This window comes from Hyperolius riggenbachi, chromosome 6, assembly GCF_040937935.1.
Source record: "Hyperolius riggenbachi isolate aHypRig1 chromosome 6, aHypRig1.pri, whole genome shotgun sequence".
NCBI lineage: Eukaryota > Metazoa > Chordata > Amphibia > Anura > Hyperoliidae > Hyperolius > Hyperolius riggenbachi.
Window position 1 is genome coordinate 27,877,646 of NC_090651.1, and position 23,906 is coordinate 27,901,551.

General features: G+C 45.6%; 2 protein-coding genes across 9 annotated transcripts in view; both read right to left on the bottom strand.

Annotated features, from left to right (window-relative positions):
• BEND5 (BEN domain containing 5) overlaps positions 1-4,733 on the bottom strand; it is a 62,235-nt gene extending 57,502 nt beyond the window's left edge. Inside the window, exon 1 of the mRNA XM_068239041.1 lies at positions 4,503-4,733. Coding sequence (XP_068095142.1) covers positions 4,503-4,668 — 166 coding nt within the window. The 5' untranslated portion in view covers positions 4,669-4,733. The remainder of the gene's footprint in view (positions 1-4,502) is intronic.
• Positions 1-23,906, bottom strand: part of AGBL4 (AGBL carboxypeptidase 4) — a 2,106,705-nt gene that overhangs the window by 705,989 nt on the left and 1,376,810 nt on the right. The window lies entirely within an intron of this gene.

A 23,906-nucleotide genomic window follows, 5' to 3' on the forward strand; every position in this document is an offset into this window, starting at 1 on the left:
CTACACAATGATGCCCTATTTCCAACATACCCTATGCTGTCACCAAACAGTAATAACCTGTCCCCACCCACAATCCTCCAGCCTGTCCTAACTATCTTCAGCCGTGACCTCCCTTAATCCATAACCTTGAGGCCCATTTCACACCAGTATGTTTTTATTGCGTTGTGTTACACCTATTTTACCGCAGGGTGACACTAAAGCAACGAAAACCCATGGGACATTTCATACCTGCCGCGGTGCACAAGTGTTGCATTTGACGCAAAAGCAACAGCACGATACCGGACGACATTTGTGGCGATGAGTGGCAACCGGAAGTAATGCAAGTCTATGGCGACTCAGATATTTTAACATTTATTGCATTGCGGTGTTCATGCACAGAAGCATATTTTTATCAATACACTTCTGTGCAATTCGTTCTTCGGCCACAGGAAGTGAGCGCTAGAGAGTATCACTTCCTGCTTGGCTTGCAGCCAGAAGTGAGATTACTGCGCATTGCCGAGGCTGTTTTTGATGTTGCGGTGCGATGAAAGAGCACCGAAACAAAAACGCTGGTTTCAAGTTTAAAACCGGCCTGAAATCATGCTCTATTGTTCCCCCCCAGTCACCTTAGTATGATACATTATTTATACCTTAGTATGATGCCTTGCCTCCTCTCCCCTCCTCCCTCATAGAGTGAAGCCCTGTCCCGCCTCCAGTTTGGCACCATAGAATGATGTCCTGTTCCCATCCCCCATCTGGCACCATAAAATGCTGCCCCCCCCCCTCCGTCATCCCTTTACCAGTCTGGCACCATGGAATCATACCCTGCCCCCTCTCTACCAGTCTGTCACCATAGAATGATGCCCTGTCTCCCCTCCCACAGTCTGTCACCATAGAATGCTGCCCTGCCCCCCCTCCCCCAGTCTGTCACCATAGAATGATGCCCTGTCTCCCCTCCCCAAGTCTGTCACCATAGAATGATGCCCTGTCTCCCCTCCCACAGTCTGTCACCATAGAATGCTGCCCTGTCCCTCAGTCTGTCACCATAGAATGATGCCCTGTCTCCCCTCCCCCAGTCTGTCACCATAGAATGCTGCCCTGTCCCTCAGTCTGTCACCATAGAATGATGCCCTGTCTCCCCTCCCCCAGTCTGTCACCATAGAATGCTGCCCTGTCCCCCCTCCCCCAGTCTGTCACCATAGAATAATGCCCTGTCCCCCAGTCTGTCACCATAGAATGCTGCCCTGTCCCCCCTCCCCCAGTCTGTCACCAGAGAATACTGCCCTGTCCCCCAGTCTGTCACCATAGAATGCTGCCCTGTCTCCCCTCCCCATGTCTGTCACCATAGAATGCTGCCCTGTCCCCCCTCCCCATGTCTGTCACCATAGAATGCTGCCCTGTCTCCCCTCCCCATGTCTGTCACCATAGAATGCTGCCCTATCCCCCCTCCCCCAGTCTGTCACCATAGAATACTGCCCTGTCCCCCAGTCTGTCACCATAGAATGCTGCCCTGTCTCTGCTCCCCCAGTCTGTCACCATAGAATGCTGCCCTGTCTCCCCTCCCCCAGTCTGTCACCATAGAATGCTGCCGTCCCTCAGTCTGTCACCATAGAATGCTGCCCTGTCCCCCCTCCCCCAGTCTGTCACCATAGAATGCTGTCCTGTCTCCCCTCCCCATGTCTGTCACCATAGAATGCTGCCCTGTCCCCCAGTCTGTCACCATAGAATGCTGCCCTGTCCCCCCTCCCCCAGTCTGTCACCATGGAATGCTGCCCTGTCTCCCCTCCTCCAGTCTGTCACCATAGAATGCTGCCCTGTCCCCCAGTCTGTCACCATGGAATGCTGCCCTCTCCCCCCTTCCCCAGTCTGTCACCATTGAATGCTGCCCTCTCCCCCCTTCCCCAGTCTGTCACCATAGAATGCTGCCCTGTCTCCCCTAACCATGTCTGTCACCATAGAATGGTGCCCTGTCTCCCCTAACCATGTCTGTCACCATAGAATGCTGCCCTGTCTCCCCTAACCATGTCTGTCACCATAGAATGCTGCCCTGTCCCCCCTCCCCCAGTCTGTCACCATGGAATGCTGCCCTGTCTCCCCTAACCATGTCTGTCACCATAGAATGGTGCCCTGTCTCCCCTAACCATGTCTGTCACCATAGAATGCTGCCCTGTCTCCCCTAACCATGTCTGTCACCATAGAATGCTGCCCTGTCTCCCCTAACCATGTCTGTCACCATAGAATGCTGCCCTGTCCCCCCTCCCCCAGTCTGTCACCATGGAATGCTGCCCTGTCTCCCCTAACCATGTCTGTCACCATAGAATGGTGCCCTGTCTCCCCTAACCATGTCTGTCACCATAGAATGCTGCCCTGTCTCCCCTAACCATGTCTGTCACCATAGAATGCTGCCCTGTCTCCCCTAACCATGTCTGTCACCATAGAATGCTGCCCTGTCTCCCCTAACCATGTCTGTCACCATAGAATGCTGCCCTGTCTCCCCTAACCATGTCTGTCACCATAGAATGCTGCCCTGTCCCCCCTCCCCCAGTCTGTCACCATAGAATGCTGCCCTGTCTCCCCTCCTCCAGTCTGTCACCACAGAATGGTGCCCTGTCTCCCCTAACCATGTCTGTCACCATAGAATGCTGCCCTGTCTCCCCTAACCATGTCTGTCACCATAGAATGCTGCCCTGTCCCCCCTCCCCCAGTCTGTCACCATAGAATGCTGCCCTGTCTCCCCTAACCATGTCTGTCACCATAGAATGCTGCCCTGTCCCCCCTCCCCCAGTCTGTCACCATAGAATGCTGCCCTGTCTCCCCTAACCATGTCTGTCACCATAGAATGCTGCCCTGTCTCCCCTAACCATGTCTGTCACCATAGAATGCTGCCCTGTCCCCCCTCCCCCAGTCTGTCACCATAGAATGCTGCCCTGTCTCCCCTAACCATGTCTGTCACCATAGAATGGTGCCCTGTCCCCCCTCCCCCAGTCTGTCACCATGGAATGCTGCCCTCTCCCCCCTCCCCCAGTCTGTCACCATGGAATGCTGCCCTGTCTCCCCTCCTCCAGTCTGTCACCATAGAATGCTGCCCTGTCTCCCCTCCCCATGTCTGTCACCATAGAATGCTGCCCTGTCCCCCCTCCCCCAGTCTGTCACCATAGAATGCTGCCCTCTCCCCCCTCCCCCAGTCTGTCACCATGGAATGCTGCCCTGTCTCCCCTCCTCCAATCTGTCACCATAGAATGGTGCCCTGTCTCCCCTCCCCATGTCTGTCACCATAGAATGGTGCCCTGTCTCCCCTAACCATGTCTGTCACCATAGAATGCTGCCCTGTCTCCCCTAACCATGTCTGTCACCATAGAATGCTGCCCTGTCTCCCCTAACCATGTCTGTCACCATAGAATGCTGCCCTGTCTCCCCTAACCATGTCTGTCACCATAGAATGCTGCCCTGTCTCCCCTAACCATGCCTGTCACCATAGAATGCTGCCCTGTCTCCCCTAACCATGTCTGTCACCATAGAATGCTGCCCTGTCCCCCCTCCCCCAGTCTGTCACCATGGAATGCTGCCCTGTCTCCCCTAACCATGTCTGTCACCATAGAATGGTGCCCTGTCTCCCCTCCCCATGTCTGTCACCATAGAATGGTGCCCTGTCTCCCCTAACCATGTCTGTCACCATAGAATGCTGCCCTGTCCCCCCTCCCCCAGTCTGTCACCATAGAATGCTGCCCTGTCTCCCCTAACCATGTCTGTCACCATAGAATGCTGCCCTGTCCCCCCCTCCCCCAGTCTGTCACCATAGAATGCTGCCCTGTCTCCCCTCCCCCAGTCTGTCACCATGGAATGCTGCCCTGTCCCCCCTCCCCCAATCTGTCACCATGGAATGCTGCCCTGTCTCCCCTCCCCCAGTCTGTCACCATAGAATGCTGCCCTGTCTCCCCTCCCCCAGTCTGTTACCATGGAATGCTGCCCTGTCCCCCCTCCCCCAATCTGTCACCATGGAATGCTGCCCTGTCCCCCCTCCCCCAGTCTGTCACCATGGAATGCTGCCCTGTCCCCCCTCCCCCAGTCTGTCACCATAGAATACTGCCCTGTCCCCCCTCCCCCAGTCTGTCACCATGGAATGCTGCCCTGTCCCCCCTCCCCCAATCTGTCACCATGGAATGCTGCCCTGTCTCCCCTCCCCCAGTCTGTCACCATAGAATGCTGCCCTGTCTCCCCTCCCCCAGTCTGTCACCATGGAATGCTGCCCTGTCCCCCCTCCCCCAATCTGTCACCATGGAATGCTGCCCTGTCCCCCCTCCCCCAGTCTGTCACCATGGAATGCTGCCCTGTCCCCCCTCCCCCAGTCTGTCACCATAGAATACTGCCCTGTCCCCCCTCCCCCAGTCTGTCACCATAGAATGCTGCCCTGTCTTCCCTCCCCCAGTCTGTCACCATAGAATACTGCCCTGTCCCCCCTCCCATGGAATGTTTTCCCCTCCCCCGTGGAATGCTGCCCTGTGCTCCCCTCCCCCTCTCCTCACCTGCCAGGGCCAGGACATGCCCGGGCTCCTCTACGCTCCCCCGGGTCACGGCGTACACCCGCCCCTCCTGCAGCTCCCCTGTCCGGGTGACCCGGAGACCCCGCACCCGGGCGGCGGGCAGCACCTCGCACACGTTATCCTGCAGGAAGCGGACCAGAGCGAACATGATCCGCCGCTCGGCGATCAGCAGCACGGGGCTGCCTGGCAACGGCCAGACCGGAGCAACAGAGCGCCGATACACGGAGCGACACAACAAGCCCGGCCGGGGGGAGCAGCGAGCAGCATGGCGGCGGCCAGAGACGGCTCTGCAGCAGCCCTGCCTGTGTCCTCTCATTACCTGACTGCTGGGCTGGGGATGCCTCTATCTCTAATGCTATCTACAGGAATGGAGGGCAAAGACAGGAGGACTCTATCTCTCTTTAACGTATTAAAGTTAGAAATTACCAATGTTAACGCACAGCTCCCAACTGTCCCTCTTTTGGATGGACAGTCCCTGTTTGAGAGCCCTGTCCCTCTTTCCTCCTCATTGTCCCTCTTTCAGGACTTTGTCCCTCTTTCTATGTAAATATATATATTTCTCTACTAAAAATGTATTTGACTCTTAACTTTATTCTCATCCTTTAAATTGATATATTACTAAATTTAAAATGTTAATATGAAGGAAAATGAGCCAGGATTGGAAGCAGCAGTGTGGTTTGAATTATAAAACATATTTTTCTTATGAAATCTTTATGGTTGGTGTGACAGGGGCGTGAACATGAGTGTTCATCAGGGAAGTTTATATGGCTTATATTGCAGGGAAATCCCTCCCACAATATGATGTCATGACCATGGTCCAGACAGTTTGTTGTCTGTGAACCTTGTTGCATTGTTGGAAATTATGTTTTTTTTTTCCAACTGCCAAGTAACGCGATATCTCCCTCTGTGGAAAGAACTCTCAGTAACAAACATTCCATACATATCACCTGGCAGAACTAAAGATTTTCAAAATGTAAATCAGGGAGAGGAAAGATTTTACAATGGGCAAACACTGACTAAATAACTTTATAAGTGAATATTGTAAAAAAAACAAGCAATTTTATTAATTGTGTTCTTTTCACTACAGTTCCTTTTTAAAGGGGTTCTGTGGGCTATAAAAAAAGCAAAGTCACTTACCTGGGGCTTCTACCGGTCCCCTGCAGCTATTAATTCCCACGCTGTCACTGAAGCCCCCCCCCCCTTCGTCACCTCCGGTGACCTGCTAATCATTCATTTAACTAGACGAATAGCAGTTCGGCTGCGCAGCCGTGGCCGTGCGTGTCCTCGCTCCCGTGTGCGTCATCGGGAGCTTACTGCGCAGGCGCAGTATGAAGTTTTCTTGTACTGCGCCTGCACAGTAAGCTCCCGATGACGTGCACGGGAGCAAGGACGTGCACGGCCGTGCAGCCGCAGTGCTATTCGTCTAGTTAGTCACCGGTTGGCGATGAACAGAGGGGGCTTCAGTGACAGGGTGGGCCTTAATAGCTGCAGAGGGCTGGTAAAGTCCCAGGTAAGTGACACTTTTTTTTTTTTAAAGTCCACAGAACCCTTTTAAGTGAAATGTAATGTGGCAAATTAATTACCTGGGGCTTCTTCCAGCCCACTACAGTCTTCCTGGCCCCTCATTCTGCCACTGCTCCATTCCTGCGCATGTGTGGCGCTGGACACACACACCCAAGGCTGTGGAGTCCATACAAAAATCATCCGAATTCCCATTTTATGAAACCACGACTCCAGGTACCCAAAATTGCTCCGACTCTGCATGCCCTGCACGCATCCTCAATTGAAGTCCTGTAGCCGGGAGCGTTCTGCACTGTAGTAATTATGTACTTACCGCGCAAGCGCAGAATGCTCCTGTCCTCGGGAGCGCGATGGAGGAGGTGCAGAGCACAGCATGCAGCGTTCAGAGGGGGACTGCCTGCAATGACGGCAAGGGGCCAGAAGGACTTCCGGAGGGCTGGAAGTAACTGGATACGTGTTGAACAAAGAAATGTTATTTGTGTTCCCTCATAGGATTTCTTTAAAGAGAACCTGAGATGGAGGGAAAGAAAAGTTTTATACATACCTCGGGCTTCCTCCAGCCCACTCCCTACAGATCATTCCCTTGCCACTGTCCTCCGCCTCCTGGATCTTCTCAAATTGGCTATGTAAAGTCCTCTGGTCCACTGTGCATGCACTACCCTGCCATGCGCGCGCCCTTGTCACACTTTTGTGGCCGGGAGCATCCTGCGCATGCGCAACACTACTGTGCAGGCGCAGAACGCTTCCGACCACTGGAGCACTTCAGGGAAGCGTGCGTGATCAGACTGCGCATGCTCCAACTGGAGGGCCCGTTTCAGAGGTTCCAGGAGTCGGAGGAGGTTGACCCTCGAGCTACAAGCCTGGAAGGGGCTGGAGGAAGCCCCAGGTATGTATACATTTTCCCCCATCCCCCTTCCTGTCTCAGGTACACTTTAAAGCGAATGTGAAGTGAGGCTGGGGAAAAAAATAGTCACCTATGGAGAGGGAGGATCCCATAGAGTCTTCCCGGCTTTCTCCCCGTGCACTCAGTCTACCGCTGTCCGTCATTGAAATCTCTCACTTTCAAGATACCTCAAAAGGCTTCAGAAGCACTTGTGTCCCCCCATGCTTCTGGAGATGTTTAGCTCTATACTGCGCATGCACAGACTCGCTCGTCTTCAGAAGCACTCAGGGACACAAGTGCATCCACAGCCTCCCAGGGGCTCCCAAAGGCTAATAACAACATTTGTCGGTAATTATGAAATGAAAATGTGGCCACGTGGGGGGGACTGAGAACTGTGCCAAGGGCACACATAGGTATGTGAATACTGTGGGGGTGTGTCTCTGTGTCCCGTTTCATGTCTTTAATCTGTTTCAGGTTCACTTTAAGCTCTAAATATTAGGATTAAAAGTACATAATATTTGAAATTGCTTACCTTGTAAAAATGAATTTTCATGTTTTAAAAAAGTGGGAGGTTCCAAGTTGCTGCCAGTCACTCAGTTTGTACAGTTGGAGAAAATAAGCAACAATGGTACTGGGACAGCCTTTGTACTTCCGGTCAGTTTTGGAAAATTATACCTGGCTTGTAAATTGACATGGAGAAGTAATTTATTAATAAGTAATTTAATAACATTAAAGTATAAGAAATGTAGCACTAACACATGTTTATAGCACATTTATAGTAAAAGGAAATTTAACAGACAGTTCAGCAGTTCACAGGCAAGAATCGACAACCAGTTCTTACTATGGAAAAGTAACTTGCATACCTGCAGATGACTGGAAACCAATCTGTTGGTAGTAACAACATTAAGGCCTTGATTCACAAAGCGGTGATAACTCAGTTATCACGCCTAAAAGACTTTAGGCGTGATAACCTTTGCACCACTGAGTTATCACCGATTTGTGCTGCTCTTCGCGCGAAGCTACCGCGCGTACGCGCAAAACCCCATAGGGCTTAATGGGAGCTTCGCGCGAAGCGCTGGGTGCTGCGCGGCAAACTTTGCGCGCGGAAAATTCGCGCGAGTTTCTTCTTATCACGCCTAAACTGAGTTTAGGCGTGATAAAGGGCTTTTCACAGGCGTGCAAACACTTTGCACCGCTTTGTGAATCAAGCCCCATTAGTTAAACTGCAGCATAGTAAAGCAGCCACAAGATGTCACTATAGAATGTAAAGTGCTGCAATGATCTCTATGGTATTATGATTTCCTGTATTCACTCTGTGCTCTTGTGTGTTCTAAGTAAGCTGCATTTCCTGATGGTGGTGTATGTTTTATCTCTGCATGTTTTTCTTCAGTAAAGAGTTCTAACTTGTTATACTGGGTGCCTATCTGCGTGTACAGACCACTCTGCTGCATTGCAATCGACCACTTACCTTGTGTTTGAAAACCGTCGAACTAAATATTCAGCGGTTGTTGCCACTCTGTGCAGGCAGAAGTGTCGGAAAGTTGGAGAGCTGCTCCTAGAAGCGGTGATTGAAGTTAGATGTCTGTATCGTGGTAAGGGTGTCCGTGTGCGCTGTTTTTGAACACTGCCCTTCCCTAATACATAGTACTTTACGTCCACAAGGAGCGCTTCTCCGGGCGGTCGGGGAATGAAGGGTAGCGCACAAATGCAGTAGTCCCGAGCGTAACAGATTCAATCATTGCAACTGAATCTCCGTGAAATCTGATTTCCCCAAAAACGATGAACAGTAGTGGACCACGATCAGCAACAGCCAAAAATCTCCATCCATTGGGAGTTCAGAGATGACAAAACCGGTTTTGTTTTGTACCCCATCAAACGGTACATATTACTCCAGAGCAGCAAATACGAAAATGCAGTCATCCAGTCCATTTATGATAGGAAGTTAACCTGCTGGGCGTTTCAATTCCCACGGCCGCGGGAGGGTTTTTTTCGCCCGATTTTTTTTTTCTCCTATCATGTAGCTAGCCTAGCGCTAGCTACATGATTCTCCCCTTCCTCCTCTCTCCCTCCCACCCTTCTGATCGCCACCAGCGATCATGCCCATAAGGAAATCCCGTTCTGAACGGGATTTCCTTTAGGGCTTCCCCTGTCGCCATGGCGACGAACGGAGTGACGTCACTGGGACTCCCGATCCACCCCAAAGCGCAGCCTGGCGGCGATTGGCCAGGCTGCGCACGGGGTCTGCGGGGGGGTGGCCCTGTTTCGCGTCAGGTAGCGGCGGATCGACGACGAGCGGCGGCGATCGGGGCAAACGCAGCTAGCAAAGTGCTAGCTGCGTGTTTGAAAAAAATGTATCAAAATCGTCCCAGCGGGGCCTGAGTAGTGCCCTCTAGCGTCTCTGGACGAGCACAGCTCATGGTTAAAGCGCAGTGAGCCACATAAATTCCTTTATCCCAAACCGTTCTAACCATGAAAAGAATTGGACTGGAACAGAACATGTACCTTTAGAACTTGGGGAAAAATTCATCCACTGACTACTGCAAAACAATTTTGGATTGAGAAATGTGTGATTCCTCGTAAGTGAAAATGGCAGTAGAAGGAGTCTGTCACTGACAATGGGTGGGGGAGTCTCTGTATGATCCAGAGGCTCTCACCCCCCCTCCCACTCTTCCTGTGGTGAGTCCCCCTAGGGGAGGTTTTTGTCCTCACTTGTTTACTTTAAAGGGAACCTTAACAGCTCCTCGAATGTCCTCCGGTTCCCGGCGCAGGTTAGTTTAGTTTTCGGTCGACTAAGAGTCGGCCCCCGGCAACGTGTACTCTTCTTTGCCTTCCCCGCCGTCAAGTGCGTCATGTGCAGGTGCAAGCATACTGCGGCGTGGATTGGAGGACACTCAGGAGCTGCAGGGGCACAGGACAGCTGCGGGGACTTGGGGAAGACCCAAGTAAGTGAAACTTTTTTTCTTTCACCTGAGTTAATAGGCCCAGTGCACACCAAAACCGCTAGCAGATTGTCAAAACGCTAGCGGTTTTGGGAGCAGAGAGCCGATATTTGCCGGGTGCACACCGAGCAGATTTTGTATGCGATCCGCCGGCCGCATCAGCATCCGCGTGGCTAATGTATCTCTATGGGCTGGTGCACACCGGCTGGTGCACACCGGCGGTTTGTTTGCGGCTTGCTAAAAACCTCAAACCGCCGGTGTGCACCAGCCCATAGAGATATATTAGCCACGCGGATCTTCAAGCTGATGCGGCCGATGGATCCGCCCAGTGTGCAATGGGGCTCAAAGTGGATCCGAGATGAACTTTTACTCATTGCATAATTGTGTTCCTTTCCTATTGTTTATAGGGCATTCCTCAAGCCAAATACTTTTTTGTTTTTATTTTAATACTCTAATTCCCTATAAACTACACAAGCCACACCCACAGGTTTTCAGAGAGCCAAGGCACTTTCAGACAGTAGCAAGGGCTCATGGGAGCTCAGTCTGGGCAGGAGGAGGGGGAAGTATTACTAGCCAGATATTTCAGAGGCAGGGAGGAGGAGGGGGATTAGGTGTGTTTGCTCAAGATGCTGATAAGCCTGCCTCTGTGTAATGTTTACAAACATGGCTGCTGTCATTGTATCACAGGAATAATCAATCATATTCTGTTAAAGCTGTTTGCAGCTAGATTTGCTGTGTAAACCATCTAAACTTTAGGTAACATATATAGACAAGTTACTGGTTATAGTTAGTTTTTCATCTCGGATCCGCTTTAAGGTTCCTTTTTAAGGAGTGGTTACAGCAGGGGTCTCAAACTCGCGGCCCGCGGGCCATTTGCGGCCCTCGATACAATATTTTGTGGCCCTCGCCGACAAAAGCTTCCTTATAGTTCGCTTCAGTGCTCCCAAGTAATCCGCCGCATCCCCACCGCTAAACGAGGGCTGCAGAGCCCCCAAATCGCCCGGGGGGAAATCCGCCGGCATTTACTGGAAGGGGCAGAGCTGAAGCTGAAAGCTCTGCCCCTCCTGACGTCAATCGCTGCATGGATCGCTGCCTCTCCCCGCCCCTCTCTGTGAAGGAAAAGTGAGAGGGGCGGGCAGAGGCGGCGATGCGCCACGATTGTGAAATTCCTTATGCGGCCCAGCCTCATCCTGACTTTGCCTCCTGCGGCCCCCCAGGTAAATTGAGTTTGAGACCCCTGGGTTACAAGGACTAGAGTAGAGGAAAAGATACTGCACAGAGGTATGTGGATCTAGCATGAACCTACCTCTGTGCTTACCTTAGGGAGCCTCTAGTCAGGCGTGCTTTAAAAAAAACAAAGATGTGATTGAGGATGATATGATTTGATGATGATGAATGGATATTCATTTTTTTTTTAATATCTATATAGTTCTTTATTTTTCAGGTTTTTTTTTTTTGTTTTTTTTTTATATATACCTTTACAAGAGCACACTTACACATCGCCAAAACTTGTTTTAGTTTCACTTATACATTACCAAAACTATTTTAGTTTCATATGTTTTTTATTTTAATATATGCATGTGTGTTTAAGTTTAGTCACGTTTTTTCAAAAGTTGTATTAGAAGTACAGTGCAACATATACGGTATCTTCAATTATGTTTCACCGCCACTGTAAACGCACACATTGTCCAGTAAACACACAGCATGTTGCGCGTTATTCTGACGGTAACCGCCGCACTGCTGACGCGCCAATGTGAACATTCCATTGCTATATAACTCTGTTACGATGAAACGCAACAGATGCAGTGTGAAAGGACCCTTATGTCTGGTACGCACCATGGAATTTCCCAACAGATTTCGGGTCAAATCGAACAGGTCTGATCTGCTTTCTGATAATGTTTCTGAACAATTTTGTACAGAAGTGATAAAAAAAAAACGTTCAAAAAAATGATTGGAATTCAGATCGGACCGGTCAGAATTTATCGGTTCAACCTTAAATCTGATGAGAAAATGCATAGACTGTACCAGTGATGAGTGAAAATGCCAATATTCTTTTCACACAATTTAGGAAAAGAGGAGCCCTGATGCATAAAAGCTTTTAAAAGCAGTTTAAAATCGAAAAGAAAATGAGGTAGCTTACCTCAATGATGAAATCTTTATGTAAATAAAAGATTTTATTTAGCACAGGCAACGCGTTTCATGGGTCTGAGCCCACTTCCTCAAGCCTATAACAGTGCCAAATAGAAAAATCAATTTAGCATAGGGAGCCTCTTTTCGCATTCATTTTCGCAAAAAGGATGTAAAATTTGACTATCGAGTGAAAATCATTTTGTAAGTTCAACAGGTTTGTGGGTTTTTATTGCGGAAAATATATTTTTCTTCGCATTTTAACGGTAGATATAAAGACTTTTTTGCATTTTTACTGTAAAAATTGAGATTTTTGTTTGTTTGTATTTGCAAATTTTTGTCATATTGTAAAAATAAAATGTGTTTTCATGAAAATTTTCTAAAACTCAAAAATGCCATTTTCGATGCTTCAAAAAGGCAAAAATGTGCAAGCAACACTGGTGTGTACCAGACATTAAAACACATAAGGTTGTAAATACCATAGACTAGTGCGTCACCACTGCTCATCGGTGGTTTTACAGTATTTAGGACATTTTTGTTCTCTAACTTGTAATGTTTTTCTGTTTAGGTAGGGGAAAGAAAAACGTGAAGGTGGAGGTCGACTTTAACACCATATGAAGAAGAATGTTGCCAATCATTCGAATTTTTAAAGGCAGTCCCGAGTTTGTAAGAAACAAACAATGCCAGCGGCGAACGTTCAATTCTGAGACCGTCACGGTGGGGTCATGATCAGCGTTTCTGAATATTACATGGACTCCGCAGAGAAGGTTCAACTTCTGAATCCCTCAGTTTCATGTTTGCACAACGCTTACCTTGTGATCTTATGGCCTGTGACTATTTTATTTCATATAATGTGAAGCCCCGACGAAATGCTTTTCTGAGGAACCAAAGTAAATGAACATGGTGGCTCCAGATGGTCATTGAGCTGCATATAATTCTGCCTTGCATACAAATTTGTTTGCAGTCTGGAATACCTTCAGCCATTTTTGATTGGCCCAATTTGAAGCTGCCTTCAATTTGTATGAAACCCAGAAATATTAGCATTTCAATTACTATCTCTGCTTACAAGAATCATTTGAATTAGGTAAGTTGTCGAACACTAATTTTAGCACAAATGCAAAAAAAAACCCTCACATTTCTACCGGTGTTTACATATGTACAAACACTTTCAGTTCACACTTGCATCTGTGAAAAAGTTGCATTTTTTTGTGTATGAAAACCTACTGTGGTTTTCTATGGACAAGTTTGCATATCTGGTGTCTGTTTTAACGTGCGTCGCCCACCATGGGCTGCGAGCACCTGCTGGCACTCTATGGGTATCGCATGCAGTTTGGGTTTTTGTGTGGCAAGGACTCATTTTTATTCATTTATTTTATTTAAGTATTTATATAGCGCCGACAAAATTACGCAGCGCTGTACAGAGTATATTGTCTTGTCACTAACTTTCCCTCAGAGGGGCTCACAATCTAGTCCCTACCACAGTCATATGTATGTATCGTGTAGTGCATGTATGGTCTAGGGCCAATTTTGGGGGGGGGGAAGCCAATTAACTTATCTGTATGTTTTTGGGATGTGGGAGGAAACCGGAGTGCCCGGAGGAAACCCACTCAGACACGGGGAGAACATACAAACTCCTTGCAGATGTTGATCTGGCTGGGATTTGAACCGGGGACCCAGCGATGCAAGGCGAGAGACTCATATTGGAATCACAATAAAAAAAGATGGTGGCGTTCAGAACGAACAGAAAGCATTCCATGTGATTTCACATTGCGTAAAACTGCATATGATTTAAACAAGAGTGGTCCCTACCTTATGCAGTGGCATTTTTATCTGCATTGCAATTTTTAGGGGTATGTTTTTGAAGCATGTGTTGTTTTTTTTAACCACGTTCATGATACAGGAACAGGAAACACATCACCAGGCATAATTTACATGCACAATATGCATTAAAAACACAGTACATATGCATTCTCATTAAAATTCATTGAGCAGGATTCATACACAGTATGCAAAAACAAGTAGTGCAGGTTGTTAAAGTAAAATAAAACTCTGACATAACATTCAACAAAAAAGTTTTTTTCTGCTTTTTATTACCCATACAGTTATCATATTTGCTTTTGCGCACAAGTAATATTATCTGTCTATAAATTTCCAACGTAAAGTCTGTTCTGAACGCTGCCATTGCAATTTATTGCATAGCTGCTGTATTTACATATTAAAATGTATCTAGTGAGAACTTCTCAGCTCTTTCTGCTTCTCAGCACAGCTCAGATTTGTCAGTTTGCTAATGATTACCAAATGTATTTGAAAAAGGAATGTAAACAAAAGAAAATGCTCTCACCTCTTTGGATACAGCCAGAAGCTTTCCACTGAAGCAAGGAGCTTTCCACTAAACAAAGTGCTGTGTTTAACGGTTTTAAGGCTGTTCTGTTACAATTTTATTTTTGTGGTAGTAGATTTTATGCTGTAAATAACATTTTAGAACAAAGAGGAAATGCTGAGTTCCATGCCACTTTAAAATGTGGAAAAGTAGTCATGTTGTAATCGCTACCATTTCTGAAATCACAGTAGGCTCATAGGATCTACATTAGGTGCAGTGTAATATGTTATTTTGCCTTGTGTGAAAACGCATGTATTTTTAATCGTGAACCTTGTCTCAAGGATTCCGTTTTGACACAACCCACCCGGGGCTATAGAATGAATACAAGAACACGTTTAAGGCTTCAGATCTGACACCGTAGTTGATATGTACAATAAATATATCATCAGACATCGAGTTGCGGCAGCATCGTGTAAAAGACAACCAAAGTTTAGTTGAAAAAGTTCTTTAAATGTAATATTGATTTTCCGCCTAGGGCACAACTTGCATTTTGTTCTTTCCTTTTGTCCCAAAAGTAGCCTTATTATGAGCGCTTGTGTTTTATTGCTTGGAGGCATATTGCATTTTCACAGATTTATATTTTTTAATTGATGTAGAAGAATCCTTTTTGTCGCTAAGTCGTGGTGAAGAATTTGAGTTTTATCGAATTTTACTGAAAAAGAAAATCCATACAACGCCCCGGCCACGAAGGCAACGATCCCGAAGACGCCAGGTTTGTGTTCGGTAAGTAAAATTGCGTTCACGTCCGCTTTAGTTAAGCAATAGGCAGAGCTCAGCCTTCCAGACATGGCTAATTACATGCAAGTCTATACAGAACAATGGCGTTTCCATCTATATCCCGCTCAGCCCCTTCTTGTTTGGCTGAGTGATTAACATATCGGTAAACATTTCATCCCTAGTGGTCAGGGCAAGAGGGGTAGCATGCCAATGAGGCCGGAATAGTTTAACAGGCTGATTATCTGTATTTCAGGTCATACACTGGTTTGAGCCAGAAAAAAATCACAAGAATCACATCACATTACTAGTATTATTTATCAAACTGTAGTGAAATAAATGTAATTAATATAATTGCTTTTTTTTTTCTTTTACAATATTCTTGTAGGGCTGGGGCCCACTAGCGCATTTTTGCCAGCGTTTTGGGATCAATCGCAATTCCCAAAAAAGCTTTGCCAATGAGAGTGAGTTGAGAGGAACCCACTAGTGCAATTGCGATTAGGGGCAATTGCAATCGCAGGACACGTAGCAATTTGAGTGCGTTTGCGCTCAATGCTAAGTATATACCGGCAGGGATGCTCTCACGAGTAATAACAAGTGTGTAAACACTCAAATTCATAATTTAAATGAGCATTAATTAGCTCAGGTGTGCGGACATAAGGGGTTAGTTATGCATAATTCCTCCCTGCGCTCCAAATAGCTTGCACGCGTCCTATTGGACGTGTTGCAAGCCTCATCACCACGCACTTCCTCCTTCCAGTTTGAAGGAGGAAGTGCCCGCAGTGAGGCTTGCAACTCATCCAATAGGACGCGTGCAAGCTATTTGGAGTGCAGGGAGGAATTATGCGTAACTAACCCCTTATGTCCCCACTGCACACCTGAGCTAATTAATACTCATTTAAATTACAAATTCGAGTGTTTACACACTCTTTATTACTCATGAGAGCATGCCTGTATACTGGTAAGCGCTGCAAAATCGCTTTTGCAAAGTGATTTGGTAGTGCTTTGGGATGCCCAGCGATTACGATTGAAAAAAACGTTATTATACTAACCAGGTGTCTATATTTCCTGGTTGTGTCTGTAGGCCGCCCCCTAAAGGAAAAGGTCACGTGCGCTTCTCTGATTGGTCCTTAAGAAGCACCTATGACCGCTTTCTTTAGGGGGCGGGGCTACGGACGGAAGTGGAACTGGTAAGTACAATAAAGTTTTATTTAAGAAAAAACACGCAAATCACTGTACAACGCTTCTAAGCGGTGGGGAACCGGGATCACAATCGTACTAGGAATTGCTGCACACAGCGCTGCGGCGATTTTAAATTGCTGCAGTGATTCCTAGTGGTTTCCAGGCTTTATAAATGATTTAGTCAGTGTTTTTCCATTGTAAAATCTTTCCTCTCCCTGATTTACAAACTGAAATATATCACGGGTGGTGACATCTTTAGTCCCCAAAGGGAGATACTAGGTGCTTGGCAGTTGGAAACAGCCGTTATTTCCCAAAATGCAACACTGTTCACAGGCAGGAATTGTGAGGACCATGGTCCTGACATCACATTCTGGGAGGAGTTTCACCACAATATCAGCCATACAGAGCTCCCAATGATCTGTATGAGAAAAGGTAAAGCTTTCTCATGGGAAAGGGGATATTGGCTACTGATTGGGATGAGGTTTAATCCGAGATTAAAGTTCCTCTTTAACATCCTCTTGAGATTGTAAGCTCACAAGGGCAGTGCTCTCTCACTATTTTGTGTCTTGGAATTAGTTATTAATTTTGTGTCTTGCTGCTATACATTTTATTCATCATGTCACTGCAATGACCAATTCTGTATTTTGTACATTGCTGATGCTGAGAACGCAACATTGTCTGTATCGTCTTGTGCCCCACGTTTATTTCTTACTTTGTAGATGTTGGCACTTTTGTGGTTTTTTTTGTTTGTTTGGTTTTTTTTACAAAATAAATTAGTTATGTATTTATATAGCACCAAAATCCTCTGCAGCACTTTACAGAGTACATAGCCATGTCACTGACTGTCCTCAGAGGAGCTCACAATGTAATCCTTCCCATAGTCATATGTTCATCCTAGTCCAGGGCTGATTTTAGAGGGCCAATTCTAGGGGTTCTTGGGATGTAGGAGGAAACTGGAGTGACCGGACGAAACACACACAGATACGGGGAGAACATATACATTCCAAGCAGAGAGTGCCCTGGCTGGGACTTAAACTAGGGGCCCAGCATTGCAAGGGGAGAGTGCTGTCCTCTCCGTCACTGTGCTGCCCATGATGCTGTATTTTTCTCCATTGAAGATAGGAAACTGTTGAATGCCAAGTAGCCATGTGCCTGGCTACATAGCGGCCTCTCCCCGCCTCCTCTCCGCCCCTAAAATAAAAAAAACACCCGTACTGAGCATGTGCAAACAGTCTAATGCGGCTTAGCCGCGTATAAAGTACTGCATGCATGTAGTCTTGACGTGAAGCGTTACTGTGTAACGCAACGTGGGCACTGTGAACAGCCTATTGATTTTTCATTGCTGTGCGGTGGGCTGCGTTACAGGCTGCTCTAACGTGCGCCTGTAACGTCCCACTGTGAAAACAGCCTAAAGAAAACCTGAACTAAAAATTATATTACCTGGCACATCAGTTATAACTGACAGCAACTGATATATAACTGACAGCAGCTGATATATTTCAGTTCTGACAAAATCTTGTCAGAACTGGAAGGGATTATTGTCAGAAGAAAATGGTGAGCTTCTGAGAGGAACTGATGGCAATGTAACTATGTAATGTTCATTTGAAGTTACCTCATGTGTTTATTTTAAATAATTTTACTCTGTTCAGGTTCCCTTTAAAAATCACATCCGATGTGTGAATTTGCAAAAGCACGTGCGCTGCACATGTAATATGCGATATTGCAATCATTTCCTATTCTGTGTTTGCAATTTTTCTGCATTCAAAATTTGGACGGCAGCTCTTCTTATTTTGTCATGTGACTTGTGTGTCAGTGCATGTCAATGGGAAGACAGAAAAATTGTGTTTTAACTGCAGTTAATTGGGTGTATTTTCATGTAAATTATGTTCATTAGTATTTATGCATAATTCGCCTTGCAATTTTTTTTGCATACAAACACATTTTGAAAACCTTAAAATCATACAAGAAAGTCTGCTCAACAAAGGAAAGAATGATTGCAAATCTATATCTGTGTATGCACACTTGCGCTGAAAGTGTGAGCCCGCCCTTAATCTCAGAGCTTACTATACCAGAGTGATTGCGTCATGTTCAAGTGCCCATAAGCCAAACCTAACTACCCCATTGCTTGCCATGTATTGAGAACCTAGGCACTGCCACGATGAACTGCAAACAATGATGGTCAAAGTGTTGCAAATAATACAGAGCTGGTACTAATTTTATAATAATGATATGCAAATTGACCCAGCTTGTAAATAGACCAATAAAATAAAGTCAATATATCAGTTGCTGTCAGTTATATATCAGTTGCTGTCAGTTATAACTGAAAGGACAACTAATGTGCAAGGGAATATCAATTTTTCGCTATGGCTCAAGTGGGCGATATTACGGGTTAACAGTGTGCTGACCAGGAAGCTGTTACAGGGTCATCACCATTTTTAAAATAGAGGACGGAGAGTTCCATTGATCTCAGTGAACAAACAGGATGCAGGAGAGAAGAAAGAGATTGAGGAGCAGACTACATAGGAGGCAAGTATGATATGTGTATCTTAATTTTGACTTTTACTTTTTAGTTCATGTTTGCTTTAAGCTGCCATTGGCAACAGCTGAGTTTAACTGGCTTACTTCAAAACCACTGCAAGTTTGTATGCCCTTAGGCCTTGTTCACATTGCCTTCCGATCGCTTTCGCATTTGGCATCGCAATTTTTTTTGTGATTCCCGGCGCTTGGGTGGGCGGTGCGTTTTTGTTAAGATACAGTGACCATATTTTTCTTGGCACAACCTGAGACGGGAGGGGGTGCTAGTGCAGTGTGCAAAGCATCGCCCTGCTGAAAAATGGGCGTGACTTTGATGTGGAGGGGAAATGGGCGTGTCCATGACAATGGTGGAAAAATAGGCATGTCCATGATATGATGTGGGCGGAGCGAACTGTAATGTAACTCTGAGGCAGTGGGACAGAGCTTCCTCCCAAAACACAGATAAGCAAAGTGACCCTAAAGGTAATTAGGCAATGTTCCCCAAACACATAAAATAGCCGTGTTCCCACAATGATGTGGTAAAATGGGAGATTTGCATCATGGATGTTAGTCCATGACATGACTCTGTACTCTGTAAAGTGCTGCAGAGGATTCAAGTGCTGCAGAAATACATAATAATGATATGGCGGGACATTAGACTTTGACTATGGCCAGGATTAGATTGTGAGCTCTGCCAAGGACATGACTACATTCTCTGTGAAGTGCTGCGTTAGATGCCAGTGCTATATAAATACATAATAATATTGTAGGACATTAGACTAGGACTATGGTATGATTAGCTTGTGCGTGAAATCTGCAGAAACTGCTGATGCTACAGTATTAGCATACCATTTATTAATCATGAGCCCCTAAAATGCCAAATGCTGCAACAATAACCTCTGACACATGAATTGCAATAACCGTTACCTCTGACAAATGAAATGCAACTACCGTTACCCCTGACACATGAAATGCAGCAGAAAACGATTACTTCGACTCCACAAATGGTAAATGAGTCAAACATTACCTCATGTGCCACAGAGTCCCACGGCTGGGACACCCGGCAGCCAAAAGTGGGACATAACCTGGGACACATTGCAGCCTGGGACAGCGGACCCTGAACTTGGGACGTGTCCCGGGTAAAATGGGATGCCTGGTCAGGGTAGTTAAAAGCGCTTTTCTAAGCGCTTTCCTAAGCGCTTTTCCAGAGCAGTTTTTTAATTCACTCCCTGACACAAGTCAGGAAGTGAACTCTTTGACCCGGATAAGAATACATACAATGTATTTATTCTTAAAAAACGCAAACACAATCGCTGCACAAAGCGATTTTATGAGCATTTTGCATTCTTCCTATACCTTCCATTGAGGCGGAATCACTTCAAAAAAGGTACATGCATCGCTTCTCTGAGTGGATCGGAAATGAACCGTTTAGATGTGAACTCTCATAGGGAATCATTGCACAAGCGCTGTTAGTTTTTAGGGAGATTTTGAAAATCGCCTGCACTTGAAAAAAGGGCAAAACCGCCCTTAGTGTGAACAAGCCCTGAGGGTTTATATCTGTAGGACACACTGGTGCAGTGCTAGTAGGAACATTTTAGATATAATTGCTTTGGGTTTTTAGTGTCCATTAGCCCTCATACTACATTGGAAGTGGTAAAAAAGCCCAATCAAGGTTGGATGTGTGTACAATCTTAAGTCTAAGGGCTCGTTTCCACTAGTGCGAATCCGCATGCGGGCACTGCACGCGGATTCGCATAGGCAATGTCAGTGGATGGGGCTGTTTCCACTTCTGCGGGTGCGGCAGCGTTTTTTGAAGCGGCAGAAATCTGCACGGCAGAGCCGTCAGATTTCGCGTGCAGAAGGAATGTGCACGAATCGCCGCTAATGTATCTTAATAGGGAAATCGCATGCGGGGTGACCATGCGTTTTTTGACGCGAAATCGCATGCGATTTCGCATAGGTAATAATGTTAATTTACACCAGCAGTGACATGGTTAAATTAGCATATACCTTACCTATGCGGAATCGCATGCGAAATCGCGGCAAAAACGCATGCGGAATCGCACCCGCATGCGATTTCGTCCGCGGTGGAATGCAGGCGATTCCGCACCGCACTAGTGGAAACGAGCCCTAAGATAACATTACTGTAGTACTTAAGCCTGGTACATACATTCAATTTTGATTGGCCAATTTTAACACCTTCATGTAGTATGAGGGCCACAATTATGCAATGGCCTCGATTCATAAAGCACTACCTCATGCGGTAATGCTGAAAACAGCAGACTTTACCGACCACTTAGCAAAGTGTCAATTCATAAAGGCTGTTACCGCATGAAAAGCTGACATTACCGACCAGGGAGATAAATTACCGACTTGGCTGCAGTTACCGACAACACATGTCAGTAAATTGTCAGCAAATGTCAATTCATAAAGCCTTCAACAAGCGGTAAGCCTGGCAGGAGTTACCGACACCTCTGGTGAGGTCTTAACAAGTTACCGACAGCTCTGACAGCTCTGATTAATGCAAAGTGCAGAGATCCGAAGTCTGTTTGATTCATCTGTGGAGAGAGCCAGAAACCCCTTTGTGTGAATCATTTCAGCAGGCAGGGAAAGACTGCGTGACTCATCTGTCTGAGTCATCAGTGGAAAGAGCCGTCTGTGTGAGTAATTTCTGCAGGCAGGGAAAGACTGTGTGACTTATCTGTCTGAGTCATCAGTGGGAGAGCCAGAGAGAGCCGTCTGTGTGATTCATTTCTGCAGGGCAAAGAGGGAATCGGGACACTGCTCTACTCTACCGCTCAATGGGCTGCGGTAATTTACCGACCTCCAAGGGCAGCTGGGGAAATCTTTATGAATTAGCACACAGACCGGGAAAATACCGAGTGCGGTATTTTCCCAACAAGATTTTTCTTATCGCACTGCTGTTTATGAATCGAGGCCAATGTGTAAAAGTTCACCTCGGATCCACTTTAAAGTGGATCCGAGGTGAACTTTTACACATTGCATAATTGTGTTCCTTTCCTATTGTTTATAGGGCATTCCTCAAGCCAAATACTGTTTTTGTTTTAATACTCTAATTCCCTATAAACTAAAAAAGCCATGCGCACAGGTCTTTAGAGAGCCTTGGTAGTAGCAAGGGCTCATGGGAGCTCAGTCTGGGCAGGAGGAGGGGGAGGTGTTCCTTGCCATTGATTTCAGAGGCAGAGGGGAGGAGGAAGGGGATTAGGCTGATGGCTCAAGATGCAGATAAGCCTGCCTTTGTGTAATGTCTACAAACAACATGGCTGCTGTCATTGTATCACAGGAATAAATAATCATATTTTATTAAAACTGTTTGCAGCTAGATTTGCTGTGTAAACCATCTAAACTTTAGATAAGATATATAGACAAGTTACTTGTTATAGTTAATTTTTCATCTCGGATCCGCTTTAACCACTTTTGCCTTTTGGACATTGCTGATACGTCCAAAAGGCTGCTACTGAGCTGCTGCTGGCTTCCGTTGCCGTGCCGCCGCCCGTTAGCCCGGAGATCAATGACTGGGAACACAGTTCCCATTCATTGATCTAAGTCCCCGTTATAAAGACCAATGGCTTCTTTTAGAAGCCACAATATTTATAAAGAAAAAGAAAGTTTCCTGTCCTCCCTATACTTCCTGGAAGCACTCACTTACAGGACTAAAAACATTAAATAATTTTTGACTGTGGCCCTCTTGTGGCCAAATAGTAAAACTACATCTACATACATTTAAAAAAAATACAATTTATTACATTTAAAATTAACTGTTTACCCACCACACTACAAAAAATACACAAAATAAATGTTTTAATTCAAAAAAAAATTACAATAGAACAAACAAAAAACAAAACGTAAATAGTTACCTAAGGGTCTGAACTTTTTTTAATATGCATGTGAAGATGGAATATTACTATTATGTATTCATGTATAAGCTTGTAAATAGTGATGGACACAAAACTGTAAAAATGATCCTTTATTTCCAAATAAATTATTGGCGCTATACATTGTGATAGGGACATAATTTAAATTGTGTAATAACTGAGACAAATGGGCAAATAAAATACGTGGGTTTTTATTATAGTAGTATGTATTATTTTAAAGCTGTAATGGCTGAAAAAACGAGAAATAATTATTTTTTTCAATTTTCTTCTTAATATTCCCGTTAAAATGCATTTAGAAAAAAATAATTCTTAGCAAAATGTACCACCCAAAGAAAGCGTAATTAGAGGTGGAAAAAAACAAGATATAGATCAATTCATTGTGATAAGTAGTGATAAAGTTATTGGCCAATGAATGGGAGGTGAAAATTGCTCAGATGCTTAAGGTTAAAAAACGACTGAGCAGATTGTGTAGGTAAACTCTCCGACTACATGGAGATCGATTATAATGCACGCCTTCAAATTTAGATTGGCCAATTTTACTACCTCCATGTAGTATGAGGTTAAACAGATTTTGAATACTATGAACAAATTGTGTAGGTAAACTCTCCTACTACATGCACAATAAGGGAAAGAGGCGCCCTGATTTGAATAAAAGCTTTTAAAACCAGTTTAACCACTTGAGGACCACAGTCTTTTCGCCCCTTAAGGACCAGAGCCTTTTTCTCCATTCAGACCACTGCAGCTTTCACGGTTTATTGCTCGGTCATACAACCTACCACCTAAAGGAATTTTACCTCCTTGTCACTAATACAGCTTTCTTTTGCTGCTATTTGATTGCTGCTGCGAGTTTTAGTTTTTATTATATTCATCAAAAAAGACATGAGTTTTGGCAAAAAAATGACTTTTTTAACTTGCTGTGCTGACATTTTTCAAATAAAGTAAAATTTCCTATACATTTGAGCGCGAAAGTTATTCTGCTACATGTCTTTGATTAAAAAAAAAACATTCAGTGTATATTTATTGGATTGGGTAAAAGTTATAGCGTTTACAAACTATGGTGCCAAAAGTGAATTTTCCCATTTTCAAGCATCTCTGACTTTTCTGCGCACCTGTCAGGTTTCATGAGGGGCTAAAATTCCAGGATAGTACAAATACCCCCCAAATGACCCCATTTTGGAAAGAAGACATCCCAAAGTATTCAGTGAGAGGCATGGTGAGTTCATAGAAGAT